The sequence below is a fragment of the Petromyzon marinus genome, chromosome 10 (genome assembly GCF_048934315.1).
Source record: "Petromyzon marinus isolate PM22_M1 ecotype Great Lakes invasive population chromosome 10, UKy_Petmar_22M1.pri1.0, whole genome shotgun sequence".
In the NCBI taxonomy this organism is placed as follows: domain Eukaryota; kingdom Metazoa; phylum Chordata; class Hyperoartia; order Petromyzontiformes; family Petromyzontidae; genus Petromyzon; species Petromyzon marinus.
In genome coordinates this window covers 7,259,874-7,279,694 of record NC_133676.1, presented here as the reverse complement: position 1 = coordinate 7,279,694, position 19,821 = coordinate 7,259,874, and the positions used below count along the sequence as shown (strand labels likewise).

The 19,821-nt window shown below is 44.5% G+C and overlaps 2 protein-coding genes across 7 annotated transcripts in view; one reads left to right on the top strand and one right to left on the bottom strand.

Moving 5' to 3' along the window:
- LOC116941013 (uncharacterized) overlaps nt 1-8,996 on the top strand; it is a 94,833-nt gene extending 85,837 nt beyond the window's left edge. For all 4 annotated transcript variants that reach the window (XM_032951550.2, XM_032951549.2, XM_076066093.1 and 1 more), the window contains 6 exons: nt 364-492; nt 1,187-1,228; nt 1,410-1,724; nt 3,959-4,156; nt 5,689-5,804; nt 6,521-8,996. In XM_032951550.2, coding sequence (XP_032807441.2) covers nt 364-492; nt 1,187-1,228; nt 1,410-1,724; nt 3,959-4,156; nt 5,689-5,804; nt 6,521-6,740 — 1,020 coding nt within the window. In that variant the 3' untranslated portion in view covers nt 6,741-8,996. The remainder of the gene's footprint in view (nt 1-363; nt 493-1,186; nt 1,229-1,409; nt 1,725-3,958; nt 4,157-5,688; nt 5,805-6,520) is intronic.
- Nucleotides 8,997-9,306: 310 nt separating this feature from the next.
- The window catches only part of POU6F2 (POU class 6 homeobox 2), a 57,660-nt gene continuing 47,145 nt past the window's right edge, over nt 9,307-19,821 (bottom strand). For 2 of the 3 annotated variants that reach the window (XM_032951554.2, XM_032951555.2), the window contains exons 9-12: nt 17,523-17,738; nt 16,335-16,506; nt 15,427-15,595; nt 9,307-14,667 (exon numbers count right to left, since the gene is read on the bottom strand). In XM_032951554.2, the coding sequence (XP_032807445.1) occupies nt 13,968-14,667; nt 15,427-15,595; nt 16,335-16,506; nt 17,523-17,738 (1,257 nt within the window). In that variant the 3' untranslated portion in view covers nt 9,307-13,967. The remainder of the gene's footprint in view (nt 14,668-15,426; nt 15,596-16,334; nt 16,507-17,522; nt 17,739-19,821) is intronic. The other variant, XM_032951556.2, reaches the window with a different exon arrangement.

Here is a 19,821-nt window from a genome sequence, read left to right as displayed (position 1 = left end):
CTTCTTTTGTTCTTGACTGGTGTCACAAAAAAACACATTCGTTTTAGGATAAAGATTTGCTTTTATAGGCGCGCATAAATATTGCAGAAACTCTCAAAGCACCTTACACCACGTCTCATCTCAACCCATTCTGATGGCCTGCTGTAGTCTAGCGAAGGGGAGCGCCGCAGGCTGCAGTTGCGCGACACAAGATTGAGAACAACAGCACCAGCCTAGAAGTGGGCAGCTCGCAAAGTTCTGTCGACTGAACTTGCCTCACTGCTCCACAGTGCGTAAACGTTGGGTGGTCCAGTCCGTGTTAATGCGCGCTCGAACGGCTTGTGATGCTCTGTGTGTTTTCTCTCACCCCTGTTCCTTCTGAAGGCAACCGTTGTGCAAAACTTTGAGGCGATGGTGCGATGGTCACGGGCCGCCCCCGAGGGCTCGTTTGTGTACATCGTGGAGCGTGGCGAGGCGTACGTGCGTGTGCGCGACGGATGCAGGCAGCTCTACGTGAGTGCAGCAGACGCCCGGCCCGTCATGCAGCAAAAATGCACCGCCAAGCTCACTCCCAACTTTCCTTTCTATCTTACGTTGTTTTTTTTTTCGTCTTGTTACTTTGGAACAAAACAACAAAATTGGTTTCACAACAAATAAGCAATGCTCTTTGGGGAGGTATGTACTTTTGTGATCTGATGCATCTACTTCTTGAGATCCTCTTCACTCATTTCTGTCCCTGGCTCATCTCCACGTCCACTCCACAGTCCTCAATATCCTAGCTCATCACTCGGATCCACCTCTCGCTAGGCCTGCCTCTCGGTCTCAGCCTTGATGCTTCAAAGTTCATCACGACTATTCCAATTTGGTTTTCCTTTTATCTTACATTATTGTCCTAGCAATCTTAGTTGAAAAATTTTCAGGTTGTCCGAGATGAGTTACCATCCTTGCCTTCTCCCTCATCTCGCAATTTCTGACCTGGTGCAGCCTCATGATCCCTGAGATCCATCTCGTCGTCTTCATTGCTGTAGTAGTTGACCTTCCACCACACCTCCGATTAGCAGGATTGACTATGTATGGTCTGAAAGAAGTTCAACATAAAAAAATTCAACATACATAGCACGCAACAAGCACTCATTTCTGTATTGTCATATGATGCCTGTGGCTCAATATGTTATTTTGTTAATGAATGTTCCTGTATTTATTACAGCTTGGAGAAGTGCTGCCCATTCCCAGAGAAGACGAAGTTGCTGTAAGTTACAGTCGATTTATTTGAACGCGTTGCTACTGTATTGTTTCCATCGAATACAAAACACAATCACTCTCTGAAGCGCAGTGCGAAAGATGTTCACCACAGTTAAAAACATGGTCATAACATTTCATAGTCTTTTGCTACAACTGCTGCTGCTGCTGTCACTGCTATCACTTCACAGGCCTCGTCCCATGTGCTCAACATTATAAACCCGCTGCCCAGCTTCCCTGTGGTGGACCGCATCCCGACAAGTGGGCACGCCAGCTACCACCACCACCACCACAACAACGGCAACAATAACCTGGGCAGCAACCATCTGTCGCCATCTCACGTGGGGCATAATACGGGAGGGATCGCGTACCCCAGTGGGGACCTGGGCCCACCGTCGCCCGCCGTCGGGTACCCGCAGGCGGGCAACGTCGGCCTGACATCGGCCGGGATCGCCTACCATGAGATCAACGCTGGTCACTCGTCTGCTGGCACCAGCCACCACGGGGTGAGCATCAGCCGCAGTGAGCCCAGACAGTGACTCGCGTGCAGAAGAAGCCCGCGTGGCAGCATCTGTCACTGTGAGATGAGCTGAGCTTGGTGGTGGCATGGTGGAGCAGTGGAGTGATAGTGTGGATGAGTGGTAGTGTGGTGCAGTGGTGGAGTGGTAACATGGTGGCGTGGTGGAGTGGTGGCGTGCTGATGTGATGGAGTGGTGGAGTGGTAGCATGGTGGAGTGGTGGAGTGGTAGCATGCTGGTGTGGTGGAGTGGTTTTGTGGTGGAGTGACTGTACTGTGGTAGCACACCCCTGTAATCCAGTGCTTTGGAGGCAGCGTTTCTTGGATGCATCAATTTTTTTAAAATCCCAAACTCACGGTGGTCACGAGATGACAGTACAGCAAATGGTTGATGAACCAATTTGTGTGGACATTGAGTGTCATCCCCTTTGTATGCATTATTTTCCTCCTGAATACTCTTTCACCTGGCTATAAATAAATCAAATATTAAACCATCTCAATGCATAACTCTCACGTAAGATTATTGCTAAATACATATAATCTAGATTTGATCTAGATTTGGAGTTTTCGTGACTGCAGGAATCCATACTCTTTGGTTCTTTTGGTAAAGTCACGTAGAGTATAAATTAAAATTAATTAATAGAAGGTAAAGGTGCAGCACTTGTAACGTAATTCTCGTGCCACTGCTGGTGGAAGGGCCTCAACTCGAGAGAGCTCTAGAGAGGCCTGCTAGATTATTATATTATCTACTAAATAAATTTAATTCATTTTATTTTCTACCCACGTGACTTTACCGAAATAACCAAAGAGTACAGATCCCTGCAGTCACGAAAACTTCAGATCTAGATCTGATCTACTCTTCCATGCTGAGCAGACATCTTGGAAAAGGTGGGAGTACCCACACTTTATCCCTCCACATGTGACCTGTCGATTGACTAAATGCGGTGCACCAATATTTACATCTGGCTGGATGGTGGCAGCGGTGGAATTTTAAAGGAACTTGCTCCATTGTTTCACCTTACCGCGCCAGGAGATATAATCTAACCGGTCACCTCTGCATTGCAAGTCCAGTGTGCTAACTGTTACACCATGGAAGTGTATATAGATTGAATGTTTTCTATCGTCACATGAGGGAGGTACAGTCTCTCTAGAATACTTGCCCATGTATATGAACTCTGCAAAGGAGAGGTGTAAGAGTCAGGCGGCCAATACTCTTATATGGAGCAGCTGCCCTGCCTGCCCCCATTCATCATCTCCGTCTCGATGCTGCCATCCTTGTCACCTTCATGCTTTCAGCAGCAGTGCTGCCCCTCTCTGCACGTATGCTAGGGGCATCGCAGGGGGGCCCCAGGACAATGAAGAGCTTAATTTTTTAGAATATATTGTTACGTCTCCAGGGGGGAAATGAATTTGTTTTATTATTTATTTACCAGTTTATTTATTTTGTGATAAATGGAGATAATATTTACACTGCTTGTTGGTCCCGTGTTTGGACGGAGATTCCCGCAGAGAAAGAAAATGTTCATGCTCAAAATCACGTTTAGAGAACCGTAAATTTGCCTCTTTCCAGCCCCCTGCATGGAAGGAATTTATTTTTCTGCCAAGAGGTCAGAGGTTTTATTTTTATATAGAGTGCGTCACTAATAAAAAACTATCATCCAAGTACCGAGCAGAACTAGATTTTCAAGACACCAATATACAATATTTCCATGTAATGATAAAATATTGCCATTTTCACTTTTGGTATTTGTTGATAAAATAATTCCCAGAGTATTTTTCATAAGTGCTTATGATCACCTATACTGACAGATATGCCACAAAATAAAACAAAATATTGGATGAGAATTATAAATGGTAAATTCTTTAGCTTTTTCTAAAATGACCTTCGGTGTTCCGATTTATAGCTTTATATTTTGACAAGATCAATCTGCGACTGGATGAAGGCCTCTCCGAGCCTCAACCATCCTAGTTATGAGTCTTAGTAAAGCAAAGCATCCAAGAGTCCGTCCGCTGCGGAGATGGAATGATGAGATCAGTTCTAGCTCAGGCGCTGGATGGAATATTGCATCACAGGATCGTGACAGGTGGTGGCGACTTGGGGAGTGGTTTTACCATGGCTGATGGTGATGATGATGACAATGACAGTCTTCTTATAGCACCCTCTGCTATTGCGTGTCACACCTGCTAAAGTCCACCATTCCCCGGCCGTCCCTTGTCCCGCAGCTGCACCTGATAGCGCTGAACGCCCCGCAGATGGGGGACATGCGTGGCATCCGTGGTGCAGACTTCCAGTGCTTCCAGCAGGCGCGTGCCATCGGCCTGCACGGCACATACCGCGCCTTCCTCTCCTCCAAGGTGCAGGACCTGGCGTCCATCGTGCGCCGGGCTGACCGTGCCTCCATGCCCATAATAAACCTCAAGGTAAGCCCCGGGAAGAGCGTGTTGTCACGCGGCTCTGGGTTGTCCATGATTAGAGGCGGCTTCGGTGTTGCCAACTCTTTGAAGCGGAAAGCCGCCAAATGAAGCACGGAAATTCAGGAGATGTCGCTCGATAGAACGTTCTAAATTCGTAAAAAATGTCACGACAATTGAGCAAGTATTAAATGTAGTAAACTGATACAGTATTCTTAATATCTGCCAGGAATCATGTCACAGCACATCTTGGCAAGTATAACGTGCCACTTTTACAAAATTTTGTTTGCAAGGGAAAGCCAAAAAGTCAAATCGATCTAGAAACAAAATGTTAAGTTGCAACACTGTAGCCTCACTGTGTTTTGTGTACTCCCTCCGCTCCAGTAACAAAGGCCTTTCTTCAAAACCCCTGCTCAGTGGAAACTCACGGCTGTGCTGTGGCCCTTTGTTGCTTGAAACTCCCACCTGATCATCTTTACTACTGGCTTCTCCTTTGCCTACAACCAGCCATGCATTCGTTTTTAACCCTTTTACTCTTCTCTCCGTCACACCCGACAATCTCTAATCTTGGCCTTCAAATTTTTTTACTAAAATATAAGGCCCTCGTTTCTTTCCTGCTCATCTGCATCATCTCGTGGTGTACATCCTTTTGTGTACATGGTCTTGAGATGTGGCTGCGTTCGTGTTTGTTTATGAAACATTTTTTTTTTCATCTATAGTCACTGCCTTTGATTGAAACAGGTGAGATCCCCCAGGAGGAAGAAGCTTTTTTTACAGCTGTGCACCTAATCTCATCAAAGCCCGTGACAGGGTGTGGGATTTTGAGCAGTTTCCTCACTCTATTGATGTTTATATCCAGGGTGCAAATGTGCTGCTTCCATTGTATATACGCAGAACTTCGTTCTGTGTCGCTACATATAAATAAACAGATGTTTAGTTCATCAGCCTATTGGCATTCCACACCAATATAGAGCAAAATTTGTTTAAGCAGGCAAACTTTGGACTCGTTTTGACCTTCTAGGTCTCATCAGTAGAGTTGGGCTTGTTAAACAAATGTTGCTTAGGTAGATGGGATTGGTACGAGCATTCCATCTCTGTTCATTGCAAAAAGCAATATTCTACACGATTTCATTCCATTGTGAGAAGTCCACAAGTCAGCCTTTGTTACGAGAAGTAAGAGCAGCCAAGGTAATGATGGGAGTGCTGCAGTAACCCAAGCTTTAACCGTTCACTCTCCTGTGTGACGTTCTGCAAAGAGCTGGAACATGCTCCGTATGTCACGTGAACTCGCATAATCAGCCTGGCGCCGATGAGAGACCGCTGGCTCATCGGTGAAATCCTCTGTGCCACGCGCATTTAGAGCCTGTGCGGAGATGCTGAGACGATCAATCTTTCTCAACGACAGCACCGCGAGCGCCACCTTAGAAAGCGAACGGCTCGACGCTTTATCCCGTAAATCGTTGGCACTTGCATAATGGATTGCCGCTTTGCAGTGTAGTACTGTGCGCGTGTGTTTATATGTTGGTTTCTTTACCTTTCAGGGAGAGGTGCTCTTCAGGAATTGGGAGGAGATTTTCTCAGGGTCCGGTGGACAAATGAACTCCAATGCTGCCATCTATTCCTTCGACGGCCGCAACATCCTGACGGACCAGGCCTGGTAACAATTACACCTCCTTGCATAGTGCTGTTATAGTGGAGTAAAAAAAAAATGCATGTGCCTGAATATTAACGCGCAATAGTTTGCATGGTTACGTACATTCTTTATCTTTGTGATCATTATCATTATTTTATATTTTAAAAGCGCTTTACATGTCATTATGTATCAAACAGCTTTAAAAACGGGTTAACATGTGAAGCAAAAGCCCAATGAGCTACATACATTCATAATAAAGGTTTTTGGGTTATAATAATATTGGTCGCGAAAGCCTACATGTTAAACTGAGCTACATACACAACAACCAATTACTGCACGAAGAAATATACGAATAAATATCTTGTTTTCTAAAAACAATATAATGAACTTTTTTTGTATTGTGCAAATAGATTGGTGAAAAATATCACAGTTATATCATCATAGATACTCAATAATGAGTAGAATGACAAAGAGAGAGATCCTACACATAAATACAATAAAAAAATATTACAAATTAGTTTACGATAAGTACAATATTCAGATGGACCGATGCAATTATCTGCTGTGCAGATGTTAGGTGGATTACTACATCGCAGAATCATTAGAGATGGCAGTGGCTTGGGGAGACATGAATTCAGCACTGGTTTGACCCAGGCTGATGATGATAATGATGGAGTCCAACCCGTAAACGTTTACAAATTGTGAATAACATCGACGGCAATAATTGATATTGATTTCAGGCCCCAGAAGTTGGTGTGGCACGGCTCGGATGAGCGAGGGCGCCGCCTAGTCACGCAGTACTGCGAGATGTGGCGCGTGGGCGAGACGGCCGTCACGGGCCAGGCCTCGCCGCTCTCCTCGCACCGCCTGCTGCAGCAGCAGCCACATGGCTGTGCCTCCAGCTTCGCCGTGCTCTGCATGGAGAACAGCGTCGCTCACGAGCACGTCCGCCGGCGCTGAGCGCTCATCCTCCTCGCCATCATGCCCTCCCTCCCCTCCTGCTCATCCTCTTCATCAAACTCTTCCTCCTCTTTATCAAACCCCATCAAACTCTCCGTCCTCTCCGTCCTCCTCATCCTCTTCATCCAACCACTTCTCCTCCTGCAACTATCCCTCCTCTTCTCTCACTTCTTGCCACCTCTTACTCCAACTCTTCACACATCACCATCCTCCTCTTCATCAAACCCATACTCCTATTCATCTTCCTATTCTCCATCAAAGCCTCCTCCTCTTCCTTGCCTCACTCGCACACGAGCCCATGTGGCAGAACAACTATTGTATGTGTTTGTGTATGCGTACATTTGTTATTTCAAATATACGTGCGTACAACTATATATCTGTCACTGACGGTACGAGATATGTTGTTTGAAAAAGTTAAGTACCCATTGCACATTTAATGAAACGATCGCTCACTGTCATCTGTGTCTGCTGTTTGATTTTGATATATCTCGCAGTGTGGACTGCAAGGTGGGTTATTTGGCTTGTGTGGCCCCTCTTGGGCCATGATGCATTGGAGACCATGTGGATCCCCAGCCAGTTGCCGAAGGGGATATATGATGCCTAATATGGGAAACGAGGTGAATATTGCCATTTTGAGGATGATGAGAGGTGGCGTGAAGGGTAGAGTGAGATGCTTACTTACCCATGACTCTGCTCCAGGTGCCACTGCCATTACTGCTGACCTCTGGTCCGTTGGCCCTCGGTATCATTACACTGTAATTTATAATGGATCAGCCTTGGTCATGCCTTCTACATGACAAATTGTCTTTCTCATTGTCTGTGAATTCACGTCTCATGAAAATGTGTTCAAAATTTGTTTATGATAAACTACGAGCAGATACAATTAAAAATAGCTAAGTAACAAAATATCCGACCGTTTTAGAAACTTTCAGAGTGCTTAACATTTTTTTTATAAGATGCTGAAGAGCACAACAAACCGAGGCATCCTCTTAAGATCATATTTTTTTACAGTAAATGTATGCCTTCATACCACTCAAAATTGGATTTAATGTAACCCAAGCATTTGTTTCTATGCACCCTATGAAATGATGAGTGTTTTTAAGTTTGAATCTTTCGTGTAAAACTCACAAAAGAACAAAGATGTAAATAGTTATGCTTTTTTACGCATTTTTTTAAATTTGACATCCTAAGAAAGATAAATCATTGTAAATGACTTTTCAAAAAAATCACCCTGAATTAATAGATTCAAAATCACAATGAAAAAAATTCAAGCAATATTTATATTGGCAAAAAAAGTGCTAAAATAACGTAGCGTTTTTTATGCTGTTGAGCTGGTTTGAAATCGGTTTAAAAATGTTTTTTTATTTTATATCAGTCCACTTGCTTTTACCAGTTATACTGCATTTTATTTACCGTTGTAGCCGTCGGATTTAACTGTATTTTTAACTCTGAGATTTGTTTGCAAATATTTCCAAAAGTATTTCACCAATAACGACCCTTTAGTGTTGTATTAATACCTGTCCGGCATACAGTCTCCTTGTCATACTGAATGTGTGCACTTCTCTGTGGGTCTTGTATCGTGTATATTAAATGTGTGCATTGATTTTTTTAAAACATAATTTCCCACTCCCTTTTTGCAATGTTTATTCTTCAAAATGTATCCAATATTTATAATCTGGGCTCTGTAGAATGGGTTTTACGATGGGTATTTCCATTGTGCAAAAATTTACCAAAAAGTTTTTTTCCTTCCACAAGTATTTCTTATATGGTGCTGTATTAACTACTAGCAAGGCTTGAATAATTGTCAAGTTGAGGAATTCATTGCGTTTGGTCATATTCCTCTTTAAATGTCCGTGAACATGATTAAGTTTGAAACCATGTTATTTTACATTCTCATGGCATGTATAAGTTTAAAAGATACTAAAAATAGTATATTTTTGCAACGCATTGCAGTTTTTAACGTGCCAATCGACTTACTAGTTGTGTGAAGAAATTGAGAACGCGACGTGTAATTGTGCAGTGCTGGATTGCATTGGGAGCATTTTCGAGAGTAATTCAAGCACACGTTAAGAGCCAAGTTAATATTGACCACCTAACAGAACTCGCATTGCACTTCTCACCTGTTACTTAATGCCACGACACATTATGCATATTGGTTCCATGGTAACAGTGAAAGCAGAAAGTAACAGTCGGCAGCCAGAGTGTAGCCTGTGTTGCATGTGCACACTGACACTTAATAAAGTGTTGGCGCTCTGACCTGCCTCCTGCCTTTGACTCAATTGAGTTGGATTGAGAGTTGCTGTGGTTACACTTTTCGATTTATGTTCACAGCTCATGAGCCTGGAATAAGTTATTGTTACCGAGGGGTAAGTTCGTCACTTAGCAGGTCGCGTGTCGTAGGGGTAAAGTGTGGTTACTCCCATCGCTTAGAAGATGTCTCACCGGCATGGAATAAGAGACCAACATGCCTTCGGGAAGGGGTCCTTCTTCCTGCAGTGGCGTGAGCAAAAACCAATCGCAGGGCTGCAGCTTTCCCCCGATCCAGCAAATGAGTTACTCGCAAACACATATTCTACTTCTATTTATTATACAAAGGTTTCCGTGACATTGGGAAAAAAAAGATCTACAGATCATAGAGCACGTTACATTTTTAAACACGGCAAATAAAAAGGCCTAGTCTAGGATCAGCTTTGGTTTCTATTCATCAAACCCGGCAAGCGAATGTACCGTGAGTACACTCCTGGCGTCAACGGCACCCTCCAAGTGGCCGAGCACACGCGAGCGTCCCGTTCTTCGCTCTTTGTCCCATAAGCCTCCCGCGTGAAGCGCAGCACGTGTCACCCGAGCACCGTGAGGTGCAGCACGTGTCACTCGACTCGAGCACGGTGTGGTACAGCACGTGTCACCCGAGCACCGTGAGGTGCAGCACGTGTCACTCGACTCGAGCACGGTGAGGTGCAGCACGTGTCACCCGAGCACCGTGAGGTGCAGCACGTGTCACTCGAGCATGGCGTGGTGCAGCACGTGTCACCCGAGCGCCGTGAGGTGCAGCACGTGTCACTCGACTCGAGCACAGTGAGGTGCAGCACGTGTCACTCGACTCGAGCACCGTGAGGTGCAGCACGTGTCACTCGACTCGAGCACCGTGAGGTGCAGCACGTGTCACTCGACTCGAGCACGGTGAGGTGCAGCACGTGTCACTCGAGCGCCGTGAGGTGCAGCACGTGTCACTCGACTCGAGCACGGTGAGGTACAGCACGTGTCACAACGAGCACGGTGTGGCGCAGCACGTGTCACTCGACTCGAGCACGGTGAGGTGCAGCACGTGTCACTCGAGCGCCGTGAGGTGCAGCACGGTGTGGTACAGCACGTGTCACTCGAGCACGGTGTGGTGCAGCACGTGTCACCCGAGCGCCGTGAGGTACAGCACGTGTCACCCGAGCACGGTGTGGTACAGCACGTGTCACCCGAGCATGGTGAGGTGCAGCACGTGTCACTCGACTCGAGCACGGTGATGTGCAGCACGTGCCACTCGAGCGCCGTGTGGTGCAGCACGTGTCACTCGACTCGAGCACGGTGAGGTACAGCACGGTGAGGTGCAGCACGTGTCACCCGAGCGCCGTGTGGTACAGCACGTGTCACCCGAGCACGGTGTGGTGCAGCACGTGTCACCCGAGCGCCGCGTTCTTCCGCCGCTGGATTTGTACAAAACACGTCCCCGACGTTCTCCCGCAAAACGAGTCGTGAAGTCGCCGTGAAGCGGTCACGCGGCCGACCCCAAGGAGCGCGCCCGCCGGGCCACACGACCGTGCCTCCAGCCCCGCGTCAGGCCTCCCTCGATTTGCGCTGTGCACGCTTTGTTGTTGCCCGGACGTTTAGAAATACCGAAAGGTGAATAACAAATAATTAACTGGATTTAAAAAAAAAAACATGAACAAAAGACATTTAAAAAATGTTTACATATTTTTTTCAGGAAATCTTTTCATTATTTTTTTGACAGTATTTTGTAGAGGCTGTGTTGAATATAGAATTTGTTTCGTCCCTATATTGCTTAACTTTTTTTTGTTATCTTGGCACTTTGACCAATGTTCAGACATCAGATGCTTGAGGATCTGCGCTGGCTCCTTGAATTACAAGCCATTGATGTAACTCCCCTCTAAAATGCAAGACATTATTATTCGTATTCTCGTTTATGGGTTTCGTTAGAGTTACAGGTGTGAAAACACATGCCAATATTTGGTAGAGCATTGAGGATTTTACAAATCAGAATGCAGGGTTTGAGGTAAATTAGAGCGATTGCCTTCCTTGGCATTAAAGTCTAACCCATAAATCGTCAATCCTTCAAAATTGATTTAAAATGATATGAAAAAAAACTTACTTAAACAAATAAATAAACAAATAGAATGTAAATAACATCAAACGGTTGATAGAAAGGAGGTGCTTTGGTCCAGCTGGAGGAATTGCTGCAAAGGCATTACAGGATATATAAGAGCAGAAATATACTTTTTGGTTAAAGCTTTAGCATATATAATATACACATCCACTGTGGTAGTCCCATGCACGAGTCCTGTATTTTTGTCACTGCTAACCTAAGCTCGTATAGTTTGGTATGGGTATGATGGTGTATGTAGAACCATACAGAGTGATTGGCACACAAGCAACGTCCAAACTATTGAGGGAGAAGCTCTCGTGACTGGGACATATTTCTTTGGTGGGTGGGAAATTTTTTTTATTATCAGGAGCAAATGTGGCTGCAAATGGTATGAAGATATTTTTTATTTAAATAGTTGTCTGAGATGTATGGGGATTTTGCCCAGGAAAAAATGCATGATGACCTCGCTGTTAAAAAGTACCACCGCTATGTGCCACCTTATATGCGTCTTTGTGTTGCTAATCAGAAAACACATCGTTTGCTCATGTATGCTGCATCAAAGCCTTACAACACCGGTAAAAATTATAACTGCGTGCTGTTCAGTATTTCAATTTCTAAATGTCCTAATAGTACTTGTATACAAACATTGTACATCGTGGGAAAAATAATGATGTAAGCAGTCCTGAGAATCTAGGTTGCTAATTTAATGCCCTTACCATTGACTGTGCACAAATATGGTGGTGGGCGGGTGGATGTGGACTGGTGTGTATTTTTATTTGTATTCATATCTAAATTTAATTTTACTGACAACTACAAGGCTGATATGGCGAATACAATTATGCAGTATCGTATTATCTCATATGATGAAAGATACTGTTTCAAAAACATTTAATTGGTTCAATATAAACAAAATACTCTGAACCAATTTTTTCCTACTCTTGCTGCTTGGTATATGGATTTAGTTGAATATTTTGACTGTAGGTGGAATGTAGTTTGGATAAAAGTGTTTCTTTCGGAAAGGTATACACGGTAATCACAGGAGCAAACTGCGGCCTTGCAGAGTCATAAATCTTGGGATCATTTTATACGTAAAGTGGACATGACAGTCACCTTTTTTGTCATTTTGAAGGATGGCAACACAGCATGAGGGTACAAACTGGCAATAACCAATGAACCTCAGACTTTCCAAGAGTGGACCATGTTGCCTTCCTAAAGCTTACCAATTTGTGTTTAAAATAAAGCGTGTTTACGATTTTTACACTTCGTAACCTTTACCTTTGGCTTTACATCTTGTGCAAGGCAGTTTCTGATTAATGCATTCAGACTGCCTCCACTGCTGGTGGCAATTCTGAGATAAGAGGTCAACGCATTAAACGTGAGAGGCCCGAATGGTTTCTTCTAAGATCACGCCCATCTGTGACAAAGGTAGATGGAGCTCAGCAGTTATCTTCAACTGCAATGCCTGCATGGTGTGATGGGGCACTGTGATGCTGCGGGACATGCAGTGAACTGCTCAGTGGCGTAACTCGATGTCTCCAGAACTAAGATGATCCCTACAAGAAAATGAACACTTGGCAGTCCCTGTCCACAGCCGTGAGCGATGCAACAACCGGGACAATGCTGCAAACGTATTAGGAAATGTATTTAAATGGATTAAATATCTACTTTGTTTCGATGGTTGAGAGCGTACAATGAATGTGCTGGGAAATTGTGTTTCTCATGATCTTCAACTGCTTTCAATGTCAGTCACAAGTTAGTCTGCTTTCTACGAGACACCCACTGCAGGCTGTGTAGGTCTCTTATTAGCAACATTCTGGGCCAATCAGCCCAGGAAGTGCATTTATGACATACTTTGGGTTATTTCTGTTTTACAAACACTCTTTAAAAATCCATCTAATAGCTACCACATAAGCAGATGTGTCCATTCTCATTATCATTTTTTTTGGAGTAAAGTGTGTCTATGGAGCACCACTTTGCTATTAGTGTGCCTTGTATGAACGGATTTGGTTTTGCTAAGGTATCTTTGGCTGAGTCATCAGAATAAAATAATTCCATATTAAAGCTTTAACATCACGCAGCAGATATTCACTACAAGTCACATTTACATATATGCAAAGTGTTAACACATCCAACCAGGTATACTTTATATAAAGCCTTTTTCACTTGTTTTCCCTCTATTTTTTTGTTATTGTCACTTATACACATCCCATCAGATTAAAATCTGACCACACTTGTAATAATGCAAAGGCCAGACCTTAAGAAACCACTCTTTGGGACAAAAATTGAAATACGCATAAAAGACCAAAAGTCAAACATTTCCATAAAATAAAAAAAATTGTCTGCAGTTGAAGCTCTGCATAGAAAATAGCAAGAGGTTGACAATATCATTTATGGTCGGTAAAGCTTTGTGATGGCATTTTTGTGTGCATGTGTATACATATACTCTCAAACCAGACTGTTTCCATAAATTTGCCATACTTCCAATATATGTCAAGAAAAAACAGAAGCTGTTCATAATTTGCACAAAAGTTAAAGTAGAAGACTTTAAGCGGAAAGACATACGGTTGACAATAAAACGTTAACCTTCTGAAAATGTGCAGAAATGTGCAATAATAGTATGACTCAAACAAAGTTCAGTTACCTATGTAACGCTACGAAGGTGTACCTTACCATCACAATTAAACAACCAAAAACACAAGCATTGGGAATATTTTTCCCCAATAGTGGAAATCACTGTAAATCAAGACATTTTTTTCTTATCTTCAGGTTAAAAAGTGATCTTTAATTCTTCAAAAACAAGAGTCCATTCCAGTTATCCAGGTGGCCTGGTCTCCCTGCGCATAATCCACACCGAGCTAGTCAAAGCCGTGAGATGATTCTTCCTCTGCTGGGATTTTGGTGAGGCCTTGCGACAACGCCGCGTGTTCAAAAGTGCCAGGGCCCGTTTCGGTCACCACCACCTTTGGCAGCCCGGTTGCCAGTTGTGGCACGACCAGTGACTGCGGAGTTTTTGGCAGCGCAGGCGGCGGCGGTGGCGGCAGCGGCGGTGGCGGCGTGGCAGGGTCGTGCTGCTTGAGACGTTTGATGGTGTTTTTGAGTGCTTGCCGCTTATTGCAGAACCAGACGCGCACGACCTCGCGGTCGTAGCACAGCCTCTCGGCAATGGCCGTCATCTCCTGGCCCGAGGGGTGTGTGTTTCGCTCGAAGTGCGCATTGAGCAACTCCAGCGCCTGCGGCGTGAAAGAGGTGCGGCGCTTGCGCTTCTTGGAGGGCTCGCCGCCCACGAAGTCGCTCAGGCTCTGCAGGCCGGCCTGCTTGCGGGCCTCAGCCTCCTCCATCCAGCGCTCCAACACAGGCTTGATCTTCTGCGCGCTCTTGGGTGTGATGTCCAGCTTCTCGAACCTGGCAGGACATAAAAGCCCAGGGTTCAGTTTTCCTGAGGCCCCGTGGGAGTCGAGAGAGCTGCTGCTATTAGCGTTCGCGTTAATTGCGTCTCCAGCTCTTGCTGCTCCGAAGGCCGGCAGGAACAAGTCGGCTCGCATGAGGAGGGCGTTCCTGCCAGAAGTTGGAGAAAAAAGTCTCACTTTGTGGCCGACTGCCTTAACAGTTTGCTTTACAAATTTTCTGCTGCTTTGTGTTTGGTGAGGGTAAATGTATGGTTTACATTAAAAAATAAACTGCATTTGAATACTGACATTTGAATATTTGCAGTTATTAGTGGCAATTATATATTTCCAAAGGCTTGCCTTTGAATTATAGTGATCAGTGTAATATGTATTGATGTGCAAAAAAACATGTTTTATCTATTTGGGCGAATACATAAATACTCATCACTTATCATTTCCATGACGTTTAAAGTGAAGGTCTTAGAATGAGGAATTAATGTATAATTAACTACTAACAACGGTATTTATCCAGGAAAGTCGCACTGAGTCTCAAAACCATTTTTGAAGAGTATTATAACTTATGCTTTTTGATCGATTTATTTTAAATAAGGATTTTGCATGTGGTAGAAAACTGGAGAATCAGGAGAATATCTACTCATAATTTAAGGTGTGGTTGGCTTCATGAAGCCATATTCTGTACCGCCATCATCTGGCCAAATTGTGCTCAGTGTGTTTTGAAGTTTGAGGATTCTGCGTGATCCGGCAACCTTTGTCTCCAAAGCACTGGATCGCAGGCGTACGCCACCACGATGCCAGTCATCAAATCTTACTATAACTGGGATGCTAAAACGCTGGACAGCATTGGCGCAAGTGTCTCCACGTCCATTTACAATTTTAAAAAGGTGTGCCGCGCAGTGGTCGTGCTTACCTGCATATTGCCGACTGGCTGTAGGCAGGGCCCTCGGCTGCACTGAGTGCCTGTCCAACCTGAGTCTGCGTCAGGCCCAGCGAGAGGCGACGGATCTTGAATGCTCGGGCAAACTCGCGCATCTCCTCCAGGTTCACACCATCCACCTCTCCGCACGGGCCCTGTGGGTCTGCGAAAATGGGCACACAATCACATTGATCACCAGGGCTTAATTGCAGCCGGGTTTGTCCAGGGCTAACAATATATCCATACTCGACACCCCACATCCAGTATACCACCATACATTCATCGACCATACTACAGATCTAAACACTTCTCTTTCTGCTTCTGTCCACGTATTGCTTGACTTTTCAATAAATGTATTAACTCTTATCAACCATACCTTCAATAGTGCTATTTGTTGTCGGCAGCAGGGCATTTTGGACCTGTGGGCCTATGCTAAGGAACTGTACTAAAAAACACTTTATGGCTATAATAATAGTGCCTTCTCCAGCCTACCTGCAACATGGAATCATTATCACTTCATATTGGCATAACTGTTAAATAAGGAAAACGTGTAACAATTAATTAATTATGTTATTACCAGCAACCTCAGTGAAAAATTAAGCCCTGTTGATGACACACTTTAATGCAGAATGTAACCATTTTTGAAACCACGGGAGGCAGATAAACCCAAAAGGTTGTGATTCTTCTTGCAACATGACCAGGCTTTTTGTTGAAATGTTTAAAGAGGGTGGCCAAATCCGACATGAGTGAATGCTATCAATCGTGTACTGGTGTCGGCTCACATTAGCTGTGGATAGCAACAGCGAGCGAGCGACCAGCGCTCACCACTTTGAATCCTCCTGACTCCGATTTCCCCGCCGCTTTGTGTGTGGCCATGGGAGGCTGTGGGGCGAAAGACTCACTGTTCACCAGCTGCCCCACGCTCGGAGAAGAGGGAGACAGCGACTGTGGGGCGGACGAGCCGGGGCTCTGTCCCAGCCCGCCCTGCCCATGCGCCAGAGACCCGGGCCCAGGGGGAACTACGTGGAGAAGGCCAGGCGGGGTGGAGCCTTGTCCCCCTTGTTGTCCGTGCACCTGGATGAAGCAGCACAGGTCGTAAGAGCGATACACAATGCAACAAAAGGCCGTGATGCAAAGTGGATTGATTAAAAACATAAATCACAATTATATTTTCTCTCGGCATCATGCTGTAAGAATTAAATTTACGTTCACAACCCTACGGTTAGAAGTATGTCACCTGTGTCATATAATGGCTCCACAAAGTAATGACACAGAACTACTTTTGAAGTCACTTAATTAGACCTCTTTAGTCATAGCAGGGGCACAGCTTTAATGCCCTGCACAGATTGACAGGTGTAAGAGCTGAAATAAACTATATAAAATGAAACAACAATTTTGATATGATGGAGGGTTTTTTTGCACAATAATTTTGCCTGAGAACATCAACTCCACAATGCATAAGAACCCAGTTATGCATTGGTAGCTGCCTGTATTCCAATCCAGGTTTTCTGCAATGTCGGCTCAATCCTCTAACCACCAAGCCACCTCCACGATGGAGTTATCTCTCAATTACCTGTGGATGGAGGGTTAACTGTGGTATCGAGAACAACAAAAAAACCATTTTAGTCCACAATTAATTAATTCTCAGTCGCTCCTTTCTCATCGAGTGTCAGTGATTCAATGACCACAAACATGTCGGCAGGTAAACCAATCACTTTGAGAAGCAAAGAAATAAAACAGATGACACTGGACATCTACTCTGTAAGTGAACAATGATTGTTGTATAGCCTAATATGCGTATGTTTTGCATTATCCGTGTTTTTTTTTATCCAGGCCACCCCTCCCCATATTAGCCCCAATAATTGGGACTTTTCTTTCATCAAGGTTATTGAGCACACACATGCCAAGTGGCGAGTGACAAACAGTACGTCTTAAAGGTGTAATTGATCATAGTTAATACGTTTCTTGAATTGAGCCAGGGCTGTAAGCATTTAAAAAAAAAAAACTATGGTAAGGAACTCTAAAAAGTTTTTTTTTTTCTAATTTCTATGGTATCGTGAGAATGTGCAGTGTCCAGTTCAAGCGTGCACCTGCTGCTGCTGCTGCTGCCCAGGTGCCTTCATTGGGGATAGCGTGAGGCCTTGCGGGTTGAGGACCGGCAGGATCTGGTTTCCCACCAGCATGGCCACCACTTGGCCTTGGGTGTTGGTGAGGAGCTGGGGGCTCAGAGGCAGCCCGGTGGCGCCCATCCCCGCTGCGCCGGTGCCTGACCCCCCTCCACCGACAAGTGGGATGGTCCCGATGAGCTGTGTGGGAAGACGGGCGCTATCGGTCAGAGATCATCGCGGCGTTTAACTTGTCACGGGGCTTTTTGTTATTGTTGTTGTCACGCATTAAATAGCCGAAACCATGGTGTTTTCATTCCCGCTTCTTCGTGCGCCCTGAAGTGTTTGGGACGCGCAAGCCGTGAGATGCCAGAACCCCCATCATTCCACGCACATTCTGCTGGTGCCTCAGGAAGTGTGCCGCGCAGACTGCTGCTGGCAGTGATAGGGAACTAAGCGTAGGAGGTAAAGCATTATCTGTCAGAATAAATCGATGTGATGACAGTGACGAATGTGGCCAGTACCAATAAAAGCTTGTTAATCATCATTTAATCATTATCAATAGCCAGGGCCAATCCGTTGCTGGATGAAGGCTTGCCCCCCTGCTCTGTCGCCATCTCTCACAGCGCTGCGATCCTGTGGTACATCTTGGTATCATGCAAATGTGATAATCTCATAGCTCCATCTCCATGGTTTTGGAGCTCGGCCGTGTTCGCTCCTTCGGCTGGTATTCCGTCGCCAGTCTCATCCATCAGCCATTATCCCTTCTACTCCACAAGCCTACTTTATCTCCTAAATAAACTCACTTTTCTGAGCAGTCATCCCCTACTAATTTGCATTTTTTTTCTCCAGATCCATGTCTTTACGTTTGTGTCTCTAAATGCAATGCCAAGCATGCACCTTTCAATGCTTCTTTGCACAGTTTGCAACTTTTATTCTGTTATCTTTGTCAACATCCATATGCCATAGCAGGAAATTTACACTGATTGAAAATTTTCCTCTGTAGGAACCATGGTATGTTGCTTCTTGTTATCAAAAAATATTTACCAAAAAGCACTTCAAAGTTCCTTCAATAACTGCCATAATTATACATTGTCTGTTGTGTTTTCCAGTTGTGTTCCTCCAACAATTATTTTATTTTGTCCAACAAACTTGTATATAACTTTTGTTTTGCTCAAATTTGCTGAACCCCACCCTGCAGTCTACTCTGTTACATCCTTCTATATTTTGCCGGTAATTAACTTCCCTTGGCCGTTATAATCAGTAGGTCTTCAACAAATCTAATATAGCTCGTTTATTTAAATGAAAACCTTGACCCAACACGGATTTATCGAACGCGTTTTTCGGCCCCTTACCACACGGTCTGTTTTCCTGAACACGGGGGTGATATTTCGGCTCGACACGTAGTGCCGTGATAGTGCTGCATCCGTTGGGAGGTGTGAATGAATCGACTGTGAGAACGATTTCTAGACGATGGATATGTTTTGGTCTGTGTGTTTTTTTTTCTCGTGTGATAATGTAACACGCGCTCACACACATGCACAACGACACTTTCGCATATCGCGCCGCATGCATCTAGCCGTCCACTCGTTGAGGCCGTTCAGTCACACGGACGCCTCGATGGCGAATCGTGAACGTTTAAAGTGACAGAGATCGGGCCATTGTCTCCAAAGAATGGAGACAATGGAGACGGGGGTAGGGTGTTGAGGTGACATTGAATTATAAAGAGTGTACACACACACACTAGAAATGGAGAGCGACTCAGCATCCTTTTTTTTTACAAATAACAAGGGTGTAAAACATAAAATTATTTAAGAGGCATGGAGTGATCATTTTTGGACAACAGAAACGCAGCTCTATTTTCCCATAAAGGTTTATTATTCGTTGGACAAGGTTTTGCCCAACATAATTTTCCAGGAACATAACCCATGCGTTTGGGGAGGTCTGGTTGCCTTTACATTTACAGTATATATTCGAATGTGACCATGAATAAATAGCCTTTGGTGAGGGCGTATCTTATCGCATGACTCCTCATGTTATTTGTGTTACTTTTTATCAAATCAACTACAAATCACATTCAGACAAATCTCAAATACCATTATGGCTGGCTTTTGTCGACCATGAGAAGGCAGAAACTAATGCAATCATCCAGGCTCTCAATGAACGAGGCCTTAAATAAAATACAGTAACAAAATGCAATACATATAGAAACGATCTAAACTATTTACAGAGATGACACAGCTACACTGAGATGCAGTTGCATTTACATATCCATCCAGCATGT